The following is a 24038-nucleotide window of genomic DNA, read 5'->3' as shown; positions in this document are numbered from 1 at the left end:
AGGGGGAGAGAGGGGCAAATAGCAATATGGAAGAGGGGCAGATAGGTTGTAGAAAGAAGAGAAGAAAAAGTGGAATCAAATGGAGTAATGCAGGATGTGGCAAGATAGACGGAAGGTTTGGGTGAGAGATTGAAGGTCCTTAATGCAAGTCTAGTGGGAAGGTTCGTTGGGATGGAGATGGAAGAAGAAGAGGTGGAATCATGGGCGGGGTTTGAATGGGGGAAGAGGGAGTTTCGGGTGTTTGAAAGTTGAACGGAGGCTTGTTGCTATTTATGTTTCATTCTAGAGAAGATGCAGAGTGGGTCTTGAGTTTAGAAGAGAAGAAGAGCAGGGAGCTCAATCTGAGGCTAAGCTGGTGGTTCCCAACAGCAGCTTTGATTCAGGCGGGGCGAAGGAGGAGAGCAATGTGGATTGGGGTCCTCAGTATTCCTCTGCATGCGCGGTGTTCCCTTACTTTTAGAGTTATTGGTGATTTTTGCAGTAAGTACTTGAGGTGTGATGATAGAAACAGGAGTTGGAAGAAAGTTGATGTGGCTAGGATCCTGGTGGAAGTAGATGACATTGCGGTTCTTCCAGGATTAGTGGTGCTATGTTTTACAGGTGAAAAATATGAGTTAAGAATTTTCGTGGAAGGTGAAGAGCATGCATTCTTTAGGGCGGAATTTGGTAGTAGTAGGAGTGAAGGTATCAGGGATGTTGAAGAGATAAACAGGAGAGGGATGGAGTTTCAAGTTTAGAGGTCTGGTGGGGAGGGGAAGGGTTGAACTGAGGTGGAAGATGATGAGGTTAGGGGGAGCGGAAAGGGTAAGATGGAAAATTTTGTGGGATAGGAGCTGCTACTTGAGGGACACATGGAAGCAAGAATTAAGAGGGAAGGGGCATTTCGGTCTGATATTGGAAGTCCAACGGTCACATATGAAGGAATTTTAAGATCACTTTATAAATTTGGAGATAAGAGTGGGGTCCACCTTTTTAAGTCTAATGGTTTGACTGGAAATATGAGTGGGAACGAGGCTTGCCTTGGTAAGTTGAATAGATGGAGGGCTGGAAAAATTGAAGACCTTCGTCTTAAACTAAAGATTCAAAATAGAACGACTTTCAAGGTCAAGTACCCGAAGCTTGGGAGGAGAAAAGTTCGTCACAAGGATCAAAAAAGAAAAAATAAGGAATGGGTTTGGAGGATTGTTACATTTGATTGCTCCGGTAAGAAGAGGAAGGTTGATATGGGGTTGGAGGTCCTTCAAAAAGGATTTGTTGAGAGTCGCTGCTCTACTAATCATGAGTTGTTGGACCTATATTGTTTCCATTTGTTCACACCGAAAGGAATTTGGAAGCTACGGGAGTACTGCAATTTCACCAGGTAGTCTATGTTCTCAGCTTAAGTTTTGGTTATTTTTGGGTTGAGCTTCATGAGAGCGTGTCGCGGAGGGCTCTGTTTCCTCTGGGTGATACAAGGACCAAAGAGTGGAAAGAGACGGTGGAGGAGGAGATGGAAGAAGAAGAGGAAAATGGCACAAGGGGAGGAAGTGCATTAAAAGAAGGAGAAGGAGCTAAGGGGGTTGTCGAAAGGTTGGAAGAAGGAAGTTTGGTGTATGTACACGATCAAGAGAAGAAAGGCATAGTTAAAGAAAGCAGTCCGTTGGGGATCTGGAGGCCTTGTAAAAAATTGAGGTGATTGTTGGCAGGGTGGGAGTTGATCTGGGATGGAAGAGGAAAAATGCAATTTTAGATGGCTTCTTGGAAGTGAAGGAAACACTGAAGAAAGTTCAAGCTGCAAATAGTTTCCAAATAGTGCATGTTATGAAAATCTTTTCAAGGCTGAAAGAAGGTTTGGTTGGGGCTGGTCCAACAAATAAATTCAAAAAAAAGTTCATAAGAAAAAGGGGAGGAAAAAGGAATGTGGGATCTTCGATTCTCTAGGGTCCGGTCAAGGAGTGAATTTTGACCATGGAGACAGTCAGGAGGAAGGTCTCAAAGGTGTTGGCTGGGGGGTGCCTCTTTCGATTGGGGTTCTTGAGAAAAGGGCGGGGATGTCCATTGGATCAAAGAACATTGAGAAGGAGGGTGGAGGTTTGGAAGACAAGAAATCTGATGAGGTTTCTCCAATCACCAGGGGAAAAGGAGGCCCGGTGGAGAGTGAGAGTGTAGCTACAAGACATGTCAATTTTGGCAAAAGTTCAGGATTGTTCTTTTGGGACGGTGAGGAGCTTGCTAAACGTGCTTTTGAAGCCTCCAATAGGAGTAAGAAGGGGGGAAAGGCTTAAGAATCGCATCGTAGGAGGAGGAGAGACATGGAATGAGGATGGTGAGGAGCTTGCTAAACGTGCTTTTGAAGCCTCCAATACGAGTAAGAAGGGGGAAAGGCTTAAGAATCGCATCGTAGGAGGAGGAGAGACATGGAATGAGGATGGTGAGGAGCTTGCTAAACGTGCTTTTGAAGCCTCCAATACGAGTAAGAAGGGGGAAAGGCTTAAGAATCGCATTGTAGGAGGAGGAGAGATATGGAATGAGGACTGTGACGGTGAGGTAGAGGGTGTGGTTCAGGAGTTTCAATTTTACTGAAAGTTTTCTAGAGATTGTGTCGCCCTCTTCTTGTTTCTTTTTTATTTTCGTTGTATTTGGCTTGTGTTGTTCCGGGTGCTTTCTCAACACCTGCTGCCATCTTTAATCAGTCTTTTGTTTTAATGAATTTTTTCTTTTTATCCTTCAAAAGGAAAAAGGATAGCAACATTCTAGCCCTATTTTCAGGACCGATAGGAGTTGGTGATTCTACAAGGGGCTGAGATACTGGCTGCAGAACAAGGAGTACAGGTTGCCAACCAACTAGGAGTGGAAAATCTGATAGTTGAGGGAGATCCTAAGGTGGTAGTGGGTTGGTTGTTGAGTCCAGAAACAGTTTTCTGGGGCTATAGGGATCTTCTTAAGAAAGTTAATTGGCTCACAAGGAATATGTCAGTCAGCTTTCAGTGGGTCAGTAGATCAGCAAATGCCATGGCTGATTCTTTGGCCAAACAAGGGGTCTCAAGGGTTGAATTATTTTTGTGCTTCCCTATGATTGTATTCTGTTAAGAGTTTGATTATGCTTTCACCTCCAAGGGGAGGTAACATCCCGTGCCTCCTCTTGGGGTGAATGTACACTTCCTTTCTTATTATTAATAAAATTATTATTCATTTATCAAAAAAAGTGTGAAAAAGGGTTGGCTACGTGGAAGAAAGGTTATTTTTCAAAAGGAGGAAGACTCACCTTAATCAAGACCTCTTTGGCTAATATACCCATTTACTATCTCTCGGTGTTCTAGATTCTGACCAAGATCAAAAACAGAATTGAAAAGCTGTAGTGGTGGGATGGAGGTGGAGAGAAGACAAACCGTTTAGTCAGTTGGGACTTAGTTTGTAGACCAAAGGAAGCTAGGGGTCTTGAAATAGGAAAGATCAAGGAAAGAAGTGTTGCTCTTTTGGGGAAATGGCTATGGCATTATCCTCTCGAATCAATTACTCTTTGGGCCTTGGTCATCAATAGCAAGTATAGAAAGAATGCCAACGGTTGGGATAGCACGGTCTACTTGAATCGAACAAATTCCACTAATCCTTGGAATGGTATTTGCTCAATTTATGGTATCTTTATTTCTTTTATTAGATATCTAGGTGATTCTGGGTGACATTGGGGCACCTAGTTGCCTAGTTGCCTAGGTGATAAAATTTTATAATATAAAATCTAACTTTTGGCTAGTTCCCTAGTTTTATATACCATTCACCATGCATATTAATTGAAAAAATAGCTATTCTCTTTAATAAGAACATTAAATTTCCTCTAAAAATGTGGCAAATCATCATATCTAAAAGATAAAAATCTTTTGCATATATTAACTATAATTAGGATTTAATAGAGAAATTTCATATCAATTAGCAGCTAAAAAAGGTTAACTTATATGATAAATATTCAAGATGGAAAGTAAAATACAAAAAAAAAACAAGGATGGAGTTTCTATTTTATTTAGTTTCAGAGAGAGAGAGACAGAATTGAAAAAAGAAGAATATCTTTATAATTCTATTCTTTCTTTCTTTTTCTCTCCTCAAAACCCTTTGATCATTTAAATTTCAATAGTAAAACATTAAAACAAAGTATATTGATATATATAGCATATAATAAAATGTATTAACACATACATTAATAGGATACAACAATATAAATGATATTATAAAAGGCACCCGCCTTGTCATTTTTGTTGCCTAGGCGGGCACCTAGTTGCCTAGGCGGGCACCTAGTTGCCTAGGCGATGCCTTGACAACTATGGAATGGGGCTAAAATCAAGTTCTGGACTGACCTTTGGTGGGGGGAAAACACATTAGCTATCAACTTCCCCCGCTTATTTAACCTCTCCCAAAACAAAGGAGCTACCTTAGGTGGCGTTTGATTGCACTTTTCATACGTTTGAGGTTTGAAAACGTTGCTTTTTAGACCTTGGACCCATTTGGTGTCTCCTCTTAAAACTAATCTGAATTTTGTTTTCACATCTGAAAATCATAGTGTGCGGGCCGACTCTTAACGCACTCAGACGCATTTCAGAGCCGGTGCATGGTCGAAATTACCCTTCAACTTTTCCTAAAATGACACACTTTACCCCTGTGTAACCCCAACCCAAAAAACCTAGGTCATTCGTGTTTTCGCTCTCAGGGACGGGAAGGAACAATGCCGCTTGTGTTTTCGCTCTCTCGTGAATCCATTCAACCTTTCTCTCTCTCTCTCTCTCTCTCTCTCCCTCTTCTGTGCAGCGGTTGAGTATTAATAATAATAATTAATTATAAATTATTTTTACTAATTATTAATTACTAATAATCTTAATATTTTTTATTAAACATTAATTATTTTTTATTAGTGATTAATTAGTTTTATTAATTTTTATTGTGGTATTTATATTTATTAATTATTTTTAGTAATTATTATCAATTATTATTTTTATTCGTGTTATTTCAATATTATTAATAATTAATTATTTATTAATTTGATTAATTTTTATTAAAATTTAATCATTTTAATATTTTTATTAGTGATTAATTATTTTTATTAATTTTATGTATAATTTCGATATTATTTTGAAATTGATAAGTTATTTTATATGAAATAGTGCTAACTGCATTCACAATTACAAAATAGCCTGTTCCAGGGGTAAAATAGTAAAACAAAGCAATTTCAGATGTTGTAGAATTGATCCAACACAAACAACATTATCTATTCAAATCTTCTAAAAAGTAGAAAAGCATCTATGCTTCTTTTCAGATTTCAGACACTTTTAATATCTTTTTAACTTTTCAGACTTCAGATTTCAGATTTATCAAATGCCACCTTAGCCTCTTGCATTTCAGACACAACCCCCCGTTTCAAGCTGGAATCTAAACCTAAGAAGACCCTTCAGAGATGTAGAGATTAATGATCTTGCAGATCTTTTACATGCCTTAAGAGAGGTCTATGTTTCCCCCTCAAACCAAGAACAACAAATCTGGAAGCTCCATCCTGCTGGTAAGTTCACAACTGATTCCTTTTTCAGAGCCTTGGTGTTGGGTGATACAAGCTCAGGGTTCCCTTGTAGAAGAGTTTGAATAGCTCACATCCCCCCCTAGAGTTTCCTGTTTTGTGCGGAAGGCTTGCCTTCTCGCCCGTTGCCCCATGTCTGCACCCTATGCCTTAGTAGTGGTGAATCAGCTGAAGATCTCCTTTTGTATTGTTCAGTATAACAAGGAAGATCTGCCTTTATTTTCTTAACCTAGTTGGTTACAGCTGGGTTTTCCTGGAACATATTGAAGATTTCTTGAGACAATGGCAAGGAAGAGGGTTAGGTAAAAGGAGGAGAATCTACTGGCACACGGTGGCTCAAGCAGTTTTGTGGGGTGTTTGGGAAGAACGAAACAATTGCATTTTTGACAACAAAGCTAGAACCTTCTGAGACCTGTTTTCTCATATAACTTTTGCAATGTGTGGGTGCTGAATTCGGAGAGTTTCAAAGGAATTACTACGAAAATGCTTCAGCAGAATGTGGTGGAAGTGTTATTCTCCTCACCCAGTCCTTCAAAAGTGAAAAGCCTCCCCCATCTAGGAGAGGAAAATGATGTGACTGTACTTTAATGGAAGTGCAATTGGAAACCCAGGAACAGCAGGAGTTGGTGGTGTGTTTCAGAGGAGGGACGGATGCCCTATGTGGGCTTTTAGTAGACCAATTGGGACTACAAACTCCAATGGCTGAAATTGTTGCTGCTTTAATGGGCTCTGTATTACAAGAGATCTTTCTTGACTGATCTAGCAATCAAAGGAGACTCCAGCAATACAATAAAGTGGCTTTAACGGCCTCTGTATTACGAGAGATCTTTCTTGTTGCTGCTTAAACTCTGTAGCAGATAGCTTAGCTAAATCTGGAATGCACAGGGATAACTTGTACAGTGATATAATCATGCCATTGTAACCTGTGTGTAGCCTCCTTTGTACATCATCTCATGTACTCTTTTTTTTCTTCTATAACAAGTTAACTTTTTTCTCTCTAAAAAAATATTGTAAATTCTAACCTCTTTATGATGAAAAAACATTAATATTTTCTGAGTTTCAATTGTGTTTCCTTGTATATATATGTTGCAACTTACAAACTATAAAGTACTAAGGATCTTTTCCCATCAATATTGAGTGCTTAAAAGCATATAGTTTAGTAAGCCAGGTGGCATTCTCTTTTATATTTTGTAATTGTTAACATTGACTATCACTAGGATGAATTTCTTAATATTCCCCTAGGGGCAACTTTTTAAATAGTTTTATAGGCAAGAAGGGCATGCTTGTAACTTGTTATATATTTTCTGGTTAGCTTCCCTCTCCCTTTCTTTCTCTTTTTTGAGATTTATCTGCTAGAATTAGAAATTCCCTCCCTCCACTCCCAATGTGTACATGGATGCACATATATTGGGTATTTTTATACAACCATTTAATGACTAATTAGATCCCCAACCTTTCCTGTTTGTAGCATGCTAGTGGTTGCAACTTCTGGAGCTGGCTTTGTTCTTGGGAGTGGCAGTGCTATTGATGTTGCAGGACTTTGTTGTACTTGTGCGGGTACCATGATGGTTGCAGCATCTGCTAACTCCTTAAATCAGGTGAGTACTTTAACCATGGTAAAACAAATTGTGCTCTTCCATGATGGTTATCTACTGGATCTAGTAAGCATTCTGATCGGAAACAACAGAATCCATTTCTTGTTAGTACAAGTTGTTTCTGTTACATGACTTCATTTTTGCAAATCTAAACTATACATGGGAGAGTAGGCATCTGGATTGACCATCTGAACTCTTCTTTCATTCATGTCAACCCATACTTTTAATGTATGTTGTCATGCAATATATGTTTTCTGGGATGACATAACATGTGGATAGAGAATAGTTGGCAGATTATGGATCCCTTTGGTCTCATTATCTCATATTCCACATTTGCAAGAAGTGTCAGCACCAATTCATTGCTGTTGCATCTACACAAATGACTGGGCATCTTTTCTAATTTTAGAGTAGTGCATTGATAACAAGATCATTTGCTTATTCTTCGATTTTCGTTTTTTTATACCAGTTTATATGCAAAATTAAGCTTATGAACAAATGCCTTAGAAACAAGAGGTTTTTTAAAATAAGTAGGACTAAAATAGAGTATATGACATGTAGATATAGTAATAATAGGAGTGTAAATCAAGATACACTTAGGATTGGAGGCCAAGAGATAATTCAATGTGATCATTTCTGGTACCTTGGTTCAATAATTCATAACAAGGGAGAGATTGAGGAGGATGTCACCCAAAGAATTAGAGCAGGATGGGCAAATGGAGGGGTGCATCTGGACTTTTATGTGATAGGCAAATACCACTTAGATTGTAAGGAAAATTCTATAAAACGGTTGTAAGGCCAGCTATGTTGTATGAAGCAGAGTGTTGGGTAGTCAAGAAACAACATGTCCAGAAATGCTAAGATGGATGAGTAGATAAATAGAAAGGATAGGATTAGGAATGAAGTTATCCATAGGAACCTAAGAGTAGCTCCAATAGGTGATAAAATGAAAGAGAGTAGACTAGGATGGTTTGAGCACGTGCATAGAAGGGGCTAGAGGAAGTGATTTGTTACACATTGAAGGGGATAGAAGAGCTCGGGGTAGACCAAAAAGGACATGGGCTTTAAATAGAACAGATTGGTAAAACAAAATTCGTGTAGCCTACCCCATATAGTTGGGATAAGGCATGGATAATGATGAGATACCGGTTTATATACTCTAGACATTACCGCTTTTGACATGCAGAATTCCATTGTTTAACATACTTACGCAAGTTAGAATTTATTGTTTAACGTACTTAAAGAGTAAGGTTATATTAATGATAGATTAAATGTATAGGGTGTCGTTTGTTTTTTGTTTCTTCCCTATACCACCGCTACAAAAGTTATCATCTAATTGTTGGCTGATCTCCATATTCATTTGAATGAGACATTCACTCTGGGTACCAAGGATCTGGCCTCTTTAATATGCTTTTGAAGAGACCAAGGGCTCCAGTCCAACCAATAGTCATCCATCCATTGTCCTTACCTTGATCCATGTAAAGTCTAGGGCAACCTCTTTTAACTTAATATCATTGAAGGAGGGACTAAATATACATCTTTGACAAAATAAAAAAGAATCTTGTGGTTTCCATCATCCTTTTTTTTTTTTTGGATGGATATTTTCATCATCCTAAATTCCTGGTTAGTTAAAAATTGCTTCCTGTGGTACTCATGAACTTCTTCAAGCTAAATTAGTGCAGATGGATTTCAGCAAACTTTAATTAAGCCCTAGAAGAATAAAATCAAAACAAAGTTAAAAGGGAAGAATATTCAAAGAGACAAGAAAAGATATAACTGAGGCGAGGTTGAGAAGAAAATTAGAAGAATCCTGTGTGAAAGTGACAATCCAAGAGACCAAGTCAAGGGGTGTGATCGTTATAGAAGATGAGGAGGTAGGAGGTAAAATTGTTCAAGCGACTAAAAATAGTGGTATTCTAGTTGAAGCAACAATTGATATGCATGAGACCAGCCGAGAAAAAAAAAGGGTTGGGGGTAAGCAATCATACCATGAAAACAGTGGGAGGGGTTGGGGTTGAAGATACAGATGGGGGGGGGGGACAGAGTAGGGGAAGGAGAAAGAAAAGGAGAGGGTTTGAAGTTTGAAAAACCAACAGGGGAGACACCAGAAGGAGGAAAGGGGTTAGAAAGTGAACCTGAAAAGGTGAGGAGTGGTGATGTTAGGATGAGGATCATGGTGTCTCAGATGAAAGTGGAAAAGAATGCAAAGGTGAACAGGAGTTGACATTTCAGGGGGTTGATGATGTTGTGGAGATTGAAGATAGTCGAGCAAGAAAAAGAAATCAAGAATGAACCAACATAACAAGATCATGCTCAAAGGTTTATAAAAGAAAATGAAATTATAAAACAAATCGTTGCAGGGAAGAGATCTATTGATTTGGAGACCGTGGTGAATAAAGAGGTAGAGGTGAGTAAGTCTCTGGGTTTGCTATCTTTATAGGTGGAGAGGAATTTGCAAGGAGAACTTTTAAGGAATTGGAAAGTTGGGGGAGATAAGAAAGTTTATCTCCTTTGTAATTAATATTTCTGATTGATCAATGAAATGTATTATTGATAAAAAAAAGGGAAATATGGAAAGGCTATGAGCAAGTCTGATGTAGGCTCTGAAGATACTCACAATGATCTGAGATCAACTGGACTTGTAGGGGTTGTCAATGAAGAGGATGAAGAGTTGGTTCCAGGTCAGATTTTTTAGAAGAACACAGTTTTGGAGTTGGGAAGGATTAATGTGAATTCTAAGTTTCTGAAGGATTTCAGGAAGACTTCTCTGCAGTGAGAAGATTCAGAAGTCAGAAAACATTAAAGTGTTTTGGTTTCAAAAGTTTTTGCTAGATTGAAAGGGGGTCTTATATGGGATTGGGCCAAGCAAGAAGGTGGTGAAATCAAAGAAAGTTTTGAAGAAGTAGAGAGGTCTTGTTCTTGATTGTTTTTTCTCAGGTTGCTGGATAATTAACTTCTGTTAGGGTTTGTTTTCTTTATTTTTCTCAGATGGGGTGGTTTTTTGCTTGTTTGAGCTTGTTGTATGGGAGTTGATGTTTGTGGGGGGCTGTTTAGTTGTTTGGTTGTTTGTTTGGATGTCCTTTGGTCACAGAGTTTGGTGTCTTGAGTGTTTTGCTCATGTATGGTTAGTTTTTGGTTTAGAGTTTTTGGTTTGTTTTTTCTTTCCTTTTGGGTGATTTCTGGTACCTCCATTGTAACCTTCTTTTTTCTTTTAATAAATTTTATTTCATTACAAAAAAAGGAGAATGTCCACAGAAACAGTCCTACTTCTGAGAAGGATTTGGGGTCAGGTTGGGAACTGAGGGCTCTGATCCATATACGGGTCGTAGAGTGGATGAAATCTCTAGAGCTATTCACAGATTATACAGTGGATGACATGTTGAGGAAGTGGGGTGAGATTGTGAACTGTACCCAGACCAAAACAGTGATGAGTGTGTCTTGGACCCCCTCACCTGCGGGTTTCATAAAACTAAACTTTGATGGGAGTTGCAGAGGGAATCCTGGACAATCAGGGATTGGGGGTGTTTTCAGGGATGAGATGGGGCTATTTCTTCCATGTTCTCAGGCCCAATTGGAGTGGGTGACTCTCTCAGAGCCGAGATCCATGCAGTTATGGAAGGAATCTAGAAATCTAGGGAGATGAATATCAGAAAACTCATAATTGAAGGGGGCTCGGAGGTGGTGGTAGGATGGCTGAATAAAGACAACAATGGCTTATGGAATTACATCAATGTGAGGAGGAAATTCAGATGGCTGGTTCGAGAAATGGAAGTTAAAATCAGTTGGGTAAAAAGATCAGCTAATTCTTTTGCGGATGGGTTAGCTAAACAAGGGATGGAGAGGGAGTCAATGTTTTGGGCACAGTTGTAATTTTATTTTTTCTATTTCTCTTTCTCCTTCTCTTTTTTCCTTCCTTGGGGTTTAAGCTGCAGGTGGAAGATAAGAAAGTTTGTCTTCCTCTTTGTAATTATTATTGAGATTATTTAATGAATTGTGTTATTGATCAAAAAAAGAAATTGCACTCATAATTTCCACTGCCATAGTTTTGCATCAGTAAAAATTTATTTGTAGTGCAAGCAGACACAATATTAGGGATCATGTGCCTTTTTGGATTAGTGGAGTTTTCTTGGATGGCAAAGATGTGGTTGTTTTAGGCCCCGTTTGGTGCATCTTTCCGTGCGGTCTTTCGGCTTTTTACAAGCTGGGCAGACCGTGCCGCGGTCTTTTTCCATTTGGTTTGTAACAGATCTAGTCGCCAAAAGTCGGTGCGCTGAAAAAACACGAGAAGCCCATTTTGGGCTGATTTCGGGAAGCTCCAAATGGAGCTTTTTGTGTCTTTCTTGCTTTATTCTCACACGGAAAGATGTGCAGTAGCTAAACTAGCTTCGGGCTGCTCAAATCTTCATGCAAAAGCTCAATGCGTCTTTTGACCGTCAGAGCTACCAGAAGATCTTCCCAAAAAGACTTGCCAAACGGCCCCTTGGTCCACTTTGGGTCCATGGGAGTTGATGCTTTGATGATAGCATAACCCTTTTCCTTTCTCCAAAGCTTCAGGTTGCCCACCATGAGCTTTGAGAGGATTATTGTTGAGGTTGACAGTTAATCTTAATAAATAAAAAGATCCAACCCATGAAAACATCAATCAGTACCCCAATTTACAGGCAAACAACCTTCACAACCAAGATCTGAAACTTCACCTATTTAAACACCAAAAGACAAAACTCGAAACCCAAATAGATAGTGTTAAAAAGGCCAGCCCATATCACAATAGAAAAGGAGGAACCACCAAAAGCCCCTACAGTAGCCAGTGCCAAACTAGATGAACTAACAGCCCCAAAAGAAACTGATATTTACAGATTCCGAACCACCAATCTAAAACCAGTTGCCCTAGAAGTCAGCTTCCACCTTCCATACTCATCTGTCTTGTACAAAATCATCATGATCCTGTAGCCCTCTTTTTTTGTAGGCTGACATTAGCACAACCAAACTTAGTTTTTGGATATGGGAGAAAAAGATTTTTGCTTCTTAAAAAAGTAGGCTATATTTACTTGTTTAATTTTCTGTTGAATAGGCCAATATTTTTTGTTGGAATTTCAAAGCTTCTCTTTTTTTGTGAATCAGCCCAGAGAAACTTGAATTTCAGTTTGATCATCTCATGGTGTATGTTAGGTCTTTGAGATAAACAATGATGCTAAAATGAAGAGAACAAGGCAAAGACCACTACCTTCTGGACGTATCTCAATTCCTCATGCAGCCATTTGGGCATCTACTATAGGTATTGCTGGCACAGCATTACTGGCATGCAAGGTGTGTGGATATTTTATTTACCCAGCTTTGTTTTAAACCTCTTTTCCAAAAGGTTGATGAGATTAGACACTCATGGTTCCAAAACTTATGTGACAAGGTTGTTGCAGACTAATTTCTTGGCAGCAGGACTTGCAGCTTCTAATCTTGCTCTTTATGCATTTGTTTATACCCCTTTAAAGCAAATACACCCAATAAATACATGGGTTGGAGCTGTTGTTGGTGCCATTCCTCCACTTCTTGGGTAACTCCCTATCCCTGAAAGATCAAACATATATTTATATACCATTTTCTGGACAAATATATACCTTTTTTTTCTGGAAGCTTTAATTAGTGCTTATTCATTAGTTGTAAAATCTTTTATTTTGAACTATGAACTTTGCCTTTCCCCATTGTAGTCTAGGCTGTAATTAGTTTTCCTTATTATCTTTTTATGCACGTGTTTCTGTGGAAATTGAAGTTTCTGTAACCTTTTTGATGATTTCATGAAGGGTGCATTTACACCCATATTCCCTACGCTTTTGGAAAAAGTTCACTGGCCTTCCTATTTCTGATAAATGTTTTTGACCTTCCCTGTCATTCTGGGACTGCTACCCCATGTATGGAAGATGTAAAATGACATTAATGTCCTGATGTCCAGTTGGCCAGAAAAATAGAGGTGTTTTCCTTAAACCTGGGGAGTCTGATAAAAGGATTTGAACAACTGGCCATATAAGTGCCTCTTCTTGGTTTTCATTTTTGAAATTATTGGATCCCCATGCCCAACAGTCTTTTCCAGTTAATAATAATGCCAGTGAAGATTCAGAAGAAGTTTTTTCAAGGAATGAAGAAAATCATGGAAATCCGAACTCTGCTGGACAGGTAGGGGTTGTCACCAAAGAAAGCTATATAGAAGAAGCAAAGAGGTTCTCTGTTTCCGCTTTTTTCCTCTTTAGATTTTTTTTGTGGTATTTTGATTGGTACAAATTGGTGGTTTGTTTTGGTCATTTTTCTCTGGCTGAAGAGTTTTTATGTTTATTATTTTGTTTTGATTTTGTTGGTCTGGAGTGTGGTATGGGAAGTTGTTTTTTCTTTTCTCTCAGGTGACTGCTGGTCATCTTCCTTGTAATCTTCTTTTTCTTAATACATATTATTTTATTACTTAAAAAAAGTCTTTCCCAGTTAAAAACTTGTCACTTGTGGCAATGGCCTAATGTACTGTAGACTAAAGACTTTTATTGGCAAACTGAACTTAGAATTATCAATACCTCTGTGATATGCCAATGTAAAAGGAAGGACTAGCATCTATCTCCACATGTCTGGCATTCTTTGCCAGAGTAAAGTTGAGAATGCTACCTGCTTATGTTTTCTTTCCTCTACAATGCCAACATATGGAACTACTTCCTTTGTTTGGCCCTCAAAGGACTTCTCCAGCTTTGGTTTTGGTCCTTTTAGGTTCATTTCCTTTCTCCTCCACAATGATAGTAAGGATCTATTGAGGTAGCAGTTATTTTTGTGGATTACATGGCATGAAAGAAGTACCATAACGTTTTAAGAGGGATAGGATGAAAACATTACTACTGACCTGATGAGCACAAGGGTAACACACTAGGTGCTTACAAGGAAGGAGCTCAAAGGTGAAGGAGGATTCTGCGATTGTTGGCAGGCTGTGACTTGTGATTCTATTTGTTGCAGCTTAGTGATTTAAAAGGTGCACCTAGGTGCACAGGCAAGGTGCATTTTAGGGTATGTGCCTCGCTTAGGTCCTAGGCAGAGTAATTTCAAAACGTGCATGCCTGGTGAAATAATGCACCTTGCTTGTGCGCCTTGCACTTCACTTGCTCATTGAAGCTCCAAAAACCCCATATTTGCTAATGTTGCTCATTCATTTATCCTAATAAAAGATACTTTTAGGAGACACTTAAAGTTATAAAAAGGCGGCTCATAGAATCAAAGAATGCACAATATGGACTTGTTTGGGCTTGCCTTGAGGGGCTTGGTACAAAGGCGGCTCATAGAATCAAGAATGCATAATGTTTAACATCACATTAACTATTTGAAATAATGCAATTGGAAAAAAAAATAAAGAGTTAAGAGTTTACATGCTTCAAAATGTTTTATATGTTATGCTTGATTTTATATTTAATTTTTTATTTTAGATATTTTTTACATGTTATGTTTATGTATTTTAATTTGAGATAATAGGCTTTTTTAATCATTTATTTTAATATTTAAGTTTGTATTTTTAATTAGTAATGTGTTTAATATTTTAATAATTTGCACTTTTTAAAATTTTGCCCTATTTTTTGAATTGTTTTGTAATTTTTTATTTTATTTTTAAATTTTTGCATTTTTGCACCTTGCTTCAAAAAGGTGTGTATTTTACGCCTCGGGCACAAAATGGCCCTTGTTCTATTTTTGCACCTTTTTCTTTTAAAACACTGTAGCAGCTACAGATTGGTCCTACAGGAATCAGCTGGGTGACATTGAGCTTCTATCAATTCTGAATTCTCTTTGGACATTCATGGAGTTCTTAATGTAGGTGAATTTTAGGAGGGGAGACAATTTTGAACTTAGCATTTGGGAGTGGTTTCTTGCTCTCTTTGGTAGCAGGTGATCCCATCTTGATGATGTTTGGAGTTTTTTTTTTTCTTTGATAAGTAGATGTAAGGAGTATCTTTTTTACCTCCTTTTTCAGTCCAGCTAGAAAAAGGGGCAAAATTCTATGGAGATGCACCAAAGCTACTATTCTTTGGATGGTTTGAGAGGAGAGGAATGCAAGAAGTCGCTATCCAAGAAAGCCATAATAGAAAACATCACCATAAAAGTAATATATTGGGTCAAATCTTTGAAAATATTGTGCAGTTTTCTACAAATGACATTATTTTTTTTATTTGTTATAAAAAATGGCATTATTAGAGGTTGATAGGTTATAGCACGTATTGGCTAGAACCAGAATGTTAAAGGAATGGTGCTTTGCCAAATAAAAACCATTTAAAGCTCAACTTTGATGGATGTTCCTTGGGACCCTGGCAATTCAGGTATTAGAGGTGTGGTTAAAGACATCCATGGGGCTGTGATGGTTTTATATTTAAGCTCTATAGGCTTTGGGGACTTTACAAGAGTTGATGATTGTCCTACAAGTCCTAAGGTTGAGGTAAAGACAACAATTAAGGAACACAGCAGTGGAAGGTGATTATTGAGTTGTGTGATATAAGGAACAATTGTCAAGGCACATGGCATTACAGGTCACTTTAAGAGAGATTAGCAGCCTAATAAGGGCCTTGAGAGAAGAATTAAATGGGTGCCAAGCTATGATACCCGCTGTTCATGCCTAGAATACATCAGATCGAATACTTATTAGATATGATACCAAATAGTGCATGGATACATCAAGATGTACTCTATATCATTAAACACATCTAAAATATATAAAGTGGTATCAGGTATGTTTTAACAAATTATGCTATGAAAATATTTGCACATGTTTGAAACATAATTAAATTTGGCAAGACACACGTCTTAAGAAATGACATATAACTTCAGAAACTACATTTAAATGATAAGCATGTTACATGGGATACCTGTACCCATATCTGTGTTCAGAATTTTAGGAAATGGAAAGTTTAATCCCTACTTCCTGTATGGCTGTATCAATGTCTTAGTGGGAAAAAATTTTGTTAGATTTCTCAAATAGCATAACTTACCCAATTAGACTAGTAACTGGGTTTTTTTAGTATTTGGATAGTTCCCATTCAGAATATCTTATAAACATTCTTCTAATTACATGTTTACTATGAGTAAAGATAACCTTTTGGTTCTGATTTAGAAGTGTAAATGAACAGAATAAACCAAGTATATCTTTACTGTGGAATTTTCTAAATTTTGGTGCATATTTCCTCTTTAGTGTGAGAAAAGCCACAAGGAGTGGACAGACAAATAGATTCTTCTTTAATTATTATGAATAAAGCTGTAGATGGTTTCATCCCCCACACAGAATCAAGATTTTGTTAGAAGTTTATGAATTAATGATGTGCATGGAACCATAATCAGCCAAGTTTTATAAACAATCTTTAGGTGGTTTTTCTCCTCACATAAAGTGGAAACCTAATGAGAGTTTTTTTTGTTTGAGAAAAGGTAAACTATAGCATTGTACTTGTGAGTTATGATTTTTTTTTGATAAATAAATTCATTTCATTAAATTAATGATTGGTTACAAGAAAATCCCTTTAGAGGTGCGAGGTGTCGCCTCTCCTAACAGCAAATACAAGAACTATAACAGAAATTACATGAATGTTGATGTTAAAACAAAAGTTACAGTTGTGCCCAGAACAATGTTTCCCTATTTATCCCTTGTTTAGCCAAGACATCTGCAAATGCATTAGCTGATCTCCCAACCCACTGTGCTGTTATAGACATATTTCTTGTCAGCCATTTGAATTTCTTTAACTTATTTTTGTAGCCCCAAGTGACATCCTCTGGATTATTTAACAAGTCCACCACTATCTTAGAATCCCCTTCAATCAGAAGCTGCTCCACGCCCACTTCTTTTGCAAGAAGTATTCCTTGTATTGCAGCAGACAGTTCTGCCTGGATAGAGTTCCCAACACCTAAAGGGCTCGAGTAGAGTAAGACAACCTCTCCAGCCTCATTCCTCAGTACACCTCCCATCCCAAAGGGACCCGGGTTACCCTGGCTACTCCCATCAAAATTCAGCTTCAAAGAACCAAGAGGAGGGGGGACCCAGCTAGTCAATACCCTTTCCTTGTAGGAGGAACAGCTTGCTACGAATTTCCAATCCTTCCAACAATCAGTAAAAGAGAAATGGCTAAATAATTCTAGAGTCTTTAACCAATGTATTGACCTGGGCATAATGCAGTCCTTCAAGGCTTGACTGTTCCTCCCTTTTTCTTGGAAGATCCTGGCATTCCTTTCTTCCCATACTGTCCATAACAATGCTGCTCGCGTGCATCTCCACATTTTCCTTCCTCTTTTATGGGGCCAAGAGAAAAAAGAAGGGTTAGAGATTGTGCTTACTTCTGTTGGCATATCCCAACTATACCCAAAAAAAGATAGAAGCCAAACCCAGAGCTCTGCAATTACACTATGATTCTACTATGAGTATTAGGGGTGATCATTCTTGGCCCAACCCGATCCAGCCCGCAAGTTTTCGGGCCTGCATCAAACTTGGAAAATTCCGGGCCAAGCTTGGGCCTAATACTTTAAGCCCGGCCTGGCTCGCAATGTATATATATATACACACACACACAAATATATTTAATTTTATATTAAGCGTTTATTATTTTATATAAAATATAAAAGTTTTAAGTTTTATTTTAACATATAAATAAATATTTTTGAATTGAAACATGTCAACACTTGAGTCAGTTCAAGTATGAGAATTGTCCTCCTAAGGAAGGCCTTATATAGATGAAGGCAAAGTATTCATTCTAACTCCCTAAGCAATGTCGAAATTGGGAAAACATCAATGGTTGCACTAACTAATTAACGTTATTCCAAGTCCCACTATGCTCAAGAATGGGAATGAAGCCTTGCCTTCATCTATAAAAGGATAGGTAATCCAATCCAAATCAAGCCTAGCAATTAAATGAGGTCCATGCCTTATTTTTTGTGCCATAGGCCTTGTGTAATTTTTTTTGCATGCATTATATTTACATGTTATTTAATTTAAAAATTTAAATAAATAAATTTTTATTATTTGATTTCATGGGCCCAAAGTCATTACTCATTAGGCCTAGAAAGCCCATAACCCCAGCCCCGGCCTAGGCCACGTGTAGTAGGGGTGGATTCGAGTCGAGCCGAGCCGAATAGTATGAGGCTCGAGCTCGGCTCAAGACTATTCTACAAGGCTCGAGATCAAGCTCGAGCTCGGCTCGACTTAGCTCGAGCTCGATTTTGAGAAAAAATATTTTACAAAAATAAAAAGTTATATATATAAATATTTTTTATTTGATATTTAAAAAATAAGAATTATAATAATTAATAATTATAATATTTTTATTACATATATTATTTTCTATATATATATATATATATATTCGAGCCGACTTGCGAGCCTCACGAGTCGATCTCGAGCAGCTCGTGAAAAGCTCGGCTGGTTGCCACCCCTACCGTGTAGGGCTTGGCTTGGGCTTGCAATCTTGGTCCGGGGTGCAGGCCAGGCTGGCCCTGGGTCTAGCTTAAAGCCCTTATCATTGGTGCTAAGACTAGTCCATGATCACCCCTAATGAGTATATACAAGTATAGGTCATGTACATAAGAAGGTGAGTAAGACTATACACAAGACATGCTAGAAACAAGGACTCCTACAAATGCCCAAACCAAGATCTCCCTAGTAAAGTTCTATACAAACAGTGTGCTATCATGAAGAAAGCATGATGCAGAATCTTATAGAACTGTTGTGGGCTGCCAGCGAAGAGTGTAAAGTACCTGCATCCCTATGAATGACCCCTTCCTGTGATGTCGTCTTATTCTCGAATATTTATTGGTTTCTTTCTTTCTATACCCATGTTTCCATAATGGGTGTTTTACTCCAAAGGATTTTCCTTTTTCCCCCATTGCTACAATATTCCACCCCTTCAAGTGCTCCTCCACATTTCTTGAGTGGCACTGGATGCAATTTAGCTACAGTACTTAAAAATTCTACTAACAAAAATATACCTAATGAATATGTGGTCTGCTGTCTCCCTTTCTTGATAACACAACACATTCCATAATCACCCTTTCTGAGACATTTCCCTGATGTTGCAGTTCAAGTTGGAATGCAACCTTCGTAGGAATATGGGGGAACTATATTCTCTTCCTATGAAAGTGTAAGGCGCAAAAAAGTGTAAGGTGCAAAATTAAGAAAAAATAAAAAAATTGCAAAAAAAGTAAAAAAAAATTCAAAATAAATTTAAGAAAATATTAAAAATAGTATAATAAAAAAATCAAACTTTAATTATAAACTAAATATTTTAAAAAAGCCTATTAACTCAAATTTAAATACATAAACATAACATATAAAACATATTCAAACAGAAAAATGTAAAAATAAAATAAAATAATAGCATACAAAACATATTCAAGCATGCCAAGCTTTTTATTTCATTATTTCTTTCTCAATTGCATTATTTCAAATAGTTAATTTGATGCTACATCTTTCATTCCTAATTCTAGAAGACAAGCTGCCATTGTACCAAGCCCCTTGAGGCAAGCCCAAATAATTCCATGTTAGGGTCTTAAATTCTTAATCCCTAAAAAAATGATTTAGTAGTAGGGGAGACGGGTGAGCTAATGTGGATGTCTTCTGGCATACATGGACTTGAACAGGTGAAGAAGATTCTCTAAGAGCAGAAATCCTGTCTTATCACATGCTCAATCCCATAAGCAGTCTATGATGAGTCAGCCTTAGGTTGTCTATAATGTCTCTTCTCAATCTATGCAGTGAAGACTGATGGAGAGTTTATCCTTCTTATATTAATAAAACTCCTTGATTTCTGTTTCTGATCCCCTACCCCTTAATTTTTTTTTTTTTTTAAAAAAAGAGCCTACATTTGTTACACAAGCTAAGTTTGGTTGCATCTCTAGGTCTGGATAAACTAGTAGTGAAGTTGATTCCCAGGGGGTATTAGTGGATGGATGTTTATAATTGATGGCCCATTGAAACTTTAGCACTATATTAGAGAGGAAAGACTCATGAAATCTAAAATTAACAGCCCATTCAGTTTGATTCCAAAGTTGGCTAATAGATTTGCTGATAGCCTTGATAGATGGGAAATTTGAAGGTAAAGTCTGTCATAGGAGGGAAGCAATCCCAGGTTAAGGGCTCATGCTCTAGGTTGATTAGGATTTTTTATGGTGCTTTGGCCCATGCTCTCCTTGTATGAAATCTTTGGATTTATTTGTTGTATTTGTTTTTTTTTTCTCTTTTTTCTTTGGTTAATAAATTTCTTATTGATTGTGTTGCTGGTTTAAGAAAAGAAAAAAAAAGTAGTAAAAGACCGTAAGAAAGGGATTGTAAGGAATTTCCCACTATTAAGAGAAGACTAATGCTCTGGTCAATTAGGCATGAATATATTGTCTCTTCAGAGTCCAAGAAGGTGCCATTCCCATGACATCCAGGGAATCACATGGAGCAGAATTTATGGTTGACTGGTAGCTTAAATTCCACATATCTTCATATACAGATGTGACAATTATGCAGAATTCACTGCATGATCTGTTTATATACCATACCCGTATGGACAATATGGACAAGATCTTTTAATTCGTTGCTGTTCTAAAATTTCCCTCATGGGAAAGGAGATGAAAAGATTATTTGGGCAATAATTCTGGGGCTAGATTTTTAGGTCTGGTCTGAGATGTAAATGGACTATACTGGCAGGGCAACCTGGCATTTTCTTTCTTCCCGTGAAATCTTTTCTCTTGTTGTCATTACATCTTTGGGCAAAGTATTAACTCATTTTTTGTCTGCATAGTGCATAGTTGTCAATATCTTTTCTTGGTTTTGTTGATGAAATCCTTTGAATATTTTCTCTCCTTTGGGTTCTTTAATGGAAGTTGAATTCCGTACTGATTGATCTTATTAATGAAATCATTAATTCCTGTTAGAATGTGAATGGTATTAACATTTCAATTTGAAGTCTATTCTTCAAAAGTGTTATTTATTTATTTTTGCATGCTTGCTGCTTGATTTTCACATAGGATGCGTGTTTTTCCTTGTGATTTGTATTCTAGGTGGGCAGCAGCTTCTGGTCAACTCACAATTAATGGGATGATTCTCCCAGCTGCTCTATATTTCTGGCAAATACCTCATTTTATGGCCCTTGCATACTTGTGCCGTAATGATTATGCTGCTGGAGGGTATGTATTCGTGCTATAATTTTTAGCTTGAATATAATATATGGAATCAGGGACCTTCAAATTAGGTATCAAATAATAATTTAATGGTTCTCTAATCCATTACATCTTATTTTTCAGATGTTTGGAAGGTACTGGTTTATATTTGTATTAAGACAAAGTATGTTGTGTACATGTGAGGATGCACATTAGTATACAAGAAATATAAATAATGAGACAGCCTCCTTCCATAAAAAGTTAAAAAAAAAAAAAACCTATTGATATGAGGAACATCCTTATACAAGAAAACTCCCTCCATATTCTCAAACCTGCAGGTTCATCAACCATATAACTCCTTTTCTTTTTTAATTGGAAATAGTGCTTTATTAATTGGGAAACAAGAGATATACAAAGGAGGTGTTAACCCCAGAAGACACTAGTTAGCCATAGCTACCCGTATCCAAATACACATCTATGTGATAAATAGAGAATTAGGTCCAAATTCCCCATTTTGCCCCCCCCCCCCCCCCCCAATTCAATTGTTGTTTGATTATGCGAAGCCATTAGCATTAGAGGAATCCCCTTAAATGGCCTAAGACTTGACATTGACACTGGATAGCTATGCTAGTGCCTGTGAGAAATCTGATAACCTTTCACCGATGGATCCACTGAATGCCCAAAACACAATCCTATTAAGCTTAACGAGGATTCCTCAAACCTGTCAGACCCCATGTTTGCAAGAGCTCGTATGAAATTGTGGTGGGGAATGTTGTGGAATATCCAATATCCAGAAAACCTATTTAGATGTTCAGGATTGTAAACAAGGTTGGTTTATTGACATAGGATATTTCCTATATGTGAAAGAGTCCTAATGGGTGGTCAAAGCTATGCTGCAGGGTCCCTTTTTTGCCAATAGGTGGCTGTAGGTGTAGGCTTGTGTGAAGATTGGGGGATAATTAGCTCATATGTGAGACTTTGGATCTGCTGCTTGCACAACTATGTATGATGGGCTACATATCCAATCACAAGTGAAACGCCAGTGTTCTGTACACCTGGGACCCAAATGGGTGTGTGTCCCATGTGTACGGAAGACTAGCGTGTCCACTCGTGATTGGTTACTAGCCATTTGTACATAGCCTTGTGAGCAGCAGATCCCGATATGTAAATCCTGAACTTGATGATTATGCCTACTTATATTCTGCCCCGTGTTTCAAAAGCAAGAAGCTTGTGGTTTATTCTTGATTAAAGGCAATTACCCTCTTTTTCTTAAATATTGTATTTTAGAATAAAATTATAACCTTTTTTAGGTGTCAATAATTTTGACATACAATTGCTTTATATTAAGTGTTTATTGTATTATAATCTTGTACTTGAAATATTGAACTTGATAGATTTAAAATGCTATTGTCTTCGGATATTGATGATTTGCCATGTTTTGAGATGAAATTTGATTTCTTTAATAAAGACTATTAATATTATTTTCACTTTATATGCATGCTTATCACATTAAAGATTAATTTATCAATTGATTGCAACATAAACGTTACGTCTATCCGGTGTGGCGCACTCCACAAAATAACCATACCTGTATCCCTTTTAAAACACTGATTATTACCATATGTTGCATTTACAGGTTCAGAATGTTCTCTCTTGCCGATCCTTCTGGTCAGAAAACTGCCTTGGTGGCATTAAGGAATTGCCTATATCTGCTTCCATTGGGATTCTTAGCCTATGACTGTGAGTTACAATGCCTAACATAATGCTTTGTCTATGTGACATGATTAAAATCCAATTATTTCTTCCTTAACAAAGACACCAACAGATTGCAGACGGGAGAAATTTATACATGATTCCTTCCATCTAACCTTCTTAGATGCAAATCTATATGCAGGGGGTATGACTTCAGGATGGTTTTGTCTTGAATCAACACTTCTTACCCTTGCAATTAGTGCTGGGGCAGTATCATTTTACCGAGACCGCACAACTGGAAATGCAAGAAAGATGTTCCATGCCAGTCTTCTGTATCTTCCTGTATTTATGTCTGGGCTTCTATTTCATCGCAAAACTGATGATAAGCAAGGCCTTACAGAAAAGAATCCAGGTGTGCTACTGGGGTTAGCATCATCTGAAACTTGGGCAGAGGAAAGTGAGAATAGTATCCGCTGGAACAGGCCAAAAAGGGAGTCTCATGCAGGCATACAACCACGCCCACCTGTTGCATTTGCATCTGTTGCTCCATTCCCTTTCTTGCCTGCGCCTCTATATGCTAACCCTGATTCATGAGCTACGAGATATTTATTGCTTGTATTTTTATAATCAAATAATAGCAGAATGTTTGCTCTTGTAATTTCTTTGGGCATAAAATAAATTTTGAAGAATTTCTGCTTCAGAGCTAGAGAGGATTAAGCTGTGCTTTGTTGGTTGATGGATCTTTACATCTTTTTGTGGACATTATAGAGAAAACAAGATTCTGATTTTGATCATCGTCTCTCTCTCTCTCCCATGGTAAAATATAGGAGTTTGTTTATAAACAGCTATTCAAGGGGTAACATTTTTCCATGCAACCATTCTCTAATTGTGAATTTATAAGTAGCACTTTGTTGTGCTTGTGGTTTGTGAAAGAAATGGTAGCAGCTGGAAGCAAGGTTTAAAGTATCGGAAGCACAAGGTCTATCGGAAAGGTAATTTTAAGAGACGTATCAAGATACGGTTTGGAAACGTATAGATATAGACGAAAAATCAAGATACGCATGTATACACTAGAAAATTCAAAAATATCTTTAAAAATA

At 37.6% G+C, this 24038-nt stretch overlaps 1 protein-coding gene across 1 annotated transcript in view; it reads left to right on the top strand.

Annotated features, from left to right (window-relative positions):
• The window catches only part of COX10 (cytochrome c oxidase 10), a 29727-nt gene extending 5995 nt beyond the window's left edge, over nucleotides 1-23732 (top strand). Inside the window, exons 2-7 of the mRNA XM_010271666.3 lie at nucleotides 7002-7131; nucleotides 12295-12432; nucleotides 12540-12673; nucleotides 21148-21273; nucleotides 22883-22986; nucleotides 23141-23732. Of these exons, the coding sequence (XP_010269968.1) occupies nucleotides 7002-7131; nucleotides 12295-12432; nucleotides 12540-12673; nucleotides 21148-21273; nucleotides 22883-22986; nucleotides 23141-23532 (1024 nt within the window). The 3' untranslated portion in view covers nucleotides 23533-23732. The remainder of the gene's footprint in view (nucleotides 1-7001; nucleotides 7132-12294; nucleotides 12433-12539; nucleotides 12674-21147; nucleotides 21274-22882; nucleotides 22987-23140) is intronic.
• The last annotated feature ends 306 nt before the right edge of the window (nucleotides 23733-24038 follow it).

Source organism: Nelumbo nucifera, chromosome 6, assembly GCF_055504915.1.
Source record: "Nelumbo nucifera cultivar China Antique chromosome 6, China Antique-T2T, whole genome shotgun sequence".
Lineage (NCBI taxonomy): Eukaryota > Viridiplantae > Streptophyta > Magnoliopsida > Proteales > Nelumbonaceae > Nelumbo > Nelumbo nucifera.
This window is presented reverse-complemented; position numbering and strand designations above follow the sequence as displayed.